Source organism: Lucilia cuprina, chromosome 2, assembly GCF_022045245.1.
Source record: "Lucilia cuprina isolate Lc7/37 chromosome 2, ASM2204524v1, whole genome shotgun sequence".
In the NCBI taxonomy this organism is placed as follows: Eukaryota; Metazoa; Arthropoda; class Insecta; order Diptera; family Calliphoridae; genus Lucilia; species Lucilia cuprina.
In genome coordinates this window covers 66,035,194-66,036,659 of record NC_060950.1, presented here as the reverse complement: position 1 = coordinate 66,036,659, position 1,466 = coordinate 66,035,194, and the positions used below count along the sequence as shown (strand labels likewise).

Sequence of the window (1,466 nt, the reverse complement as noted above, 5' to 3'; positions counted from 1 at the left end):
TCTATCTATCTATCTATCTATCTATCTATCTATCTATCTATCTATCTATCTATCTATCTATCTATCTATCTATCTATCTATCTATCTATCTATCTATCTATCTACAGAGAGGCAAAACTAAAATTTTTGTTTAACTTATCAGAGAGTACAGCAAATAAACAAGATTCTGAATTATTGTATATATACTTAAAACGATGTGGTAAGCAGATTACAAAAAATATTGCAATTTCAGACACAAATTAAGCAATAAACCACCCGAGAACTAGTAAACATCATTACAAAGTAATTCCTTTGTTTACATTTTTATAAAAAGAGAGAGAGTGTTATTCTCTCTCTCTCTTATCTACCATTACTTTAAATTAAAATATTATTTAAATTTAATATTTGTTTCTATTTTTTTTTTAACAATTTCTCACTAACATATTTTTTTTTTCTTATCAATTACAGATATCATTTTCGCTAACGACATTATTATATAGGATTAAATAAAAATTGTTTAAAATTTTTATAAATGAATGAAGAGAAAAATTCGACAAAAAGAAAAAAATCACACACTAAAAAAAAACGTAAACAAAGACTTATATACAAAAATAACAAAAACAAATCTATATAGTCACTGAAAGCTGTCAACAATTTGTAAAGGTGCTTAATAATAACAACAAATACCTCTATGGGAATTAATTACTTGCCAATAAATTAATACAACAATAAAAATAAAAACAACAACAATAATTCTGATAAGATTTCGTAGAAATTTTTTTTTGCAACAAAACGAAATTTCCATTTTATTAACAAAAATTATTTAGATTTGTGCTTTTACGTTTATATGGTGCAATTTTATTTTAATGGAAACTTTTACCAGCTGTAAGATTATTTTTAATTTAAACGAGATTTTCTAAGCTGAGGCTAACAAATAGACATGGATCACTTGGATTTAGCTGGAGTATTAACAACACCACCGCAATGGAATCTGCCGGCTTTCGAGCAACAAGGTAATTTATAATTTTATTTCAATTGAAATCTTTTTAAAATGTGCTCTTGAATTTTAGTTTTAGTTCAGTTCTATTTCAGATCTAGTTCAGTTCTAGTTCAGATCTAGTTCAGTTCTAGTTCAGTTCTAGTTCAGTTCTAGTTCAATTCTAGTTCAGTTCTAGTTCAGTTCTAGTTCAGTTCTAGTTCAGTTCTAGTTCAGTTCTAGTTCAGTTCTAGTTCAGTTCTAGTTCAGTTCTAGTTCAGTTCTAGTTCAGTTCTAGTTCAGTTCTATTTTAGTTCTAGTCCAGTTCTAGTTCAGTTCTATTTCAGCTCTAGTTTAGTTATAGTTCATTTCTAATTTATTTCTAGTTCTTTTCTAGTTCTGATCTAGTTCTGTTCTAGTTCTGTTCTAGTTCTGTTCTAGTTCTGTTCTAGTTCTGTTCTAGTTCTGTTCCAGTTCTGTTCTAGTTCTATTCTAGTTCTGTTCTAGTTCT

The 1,466-nt window shown here is 27.4% G+C and overlaps 1 protein-coding gene across 1 annotated transcript in view; it reads left to right on the top strand.

Annotated features, from left to right (window-relative positions):
* Positions 1-1,466, top strand: part of LOC111679567 (interaptin) — a 12,705-nt gene that overhangs the window by 2,600 nt on the left and 8,639 nt on the right. The window contains exon 2 of the mRNA XM_046948574.1: positions 448-992. Coding sequence (XP_046804530.1) covers positions 920-992 — 73 coding nt within the window. The 5' untranslated portion in view covers positions 448-919. The remainder of the gene's footprint in view (positions 1-447; positions 993-1,466) is intronic.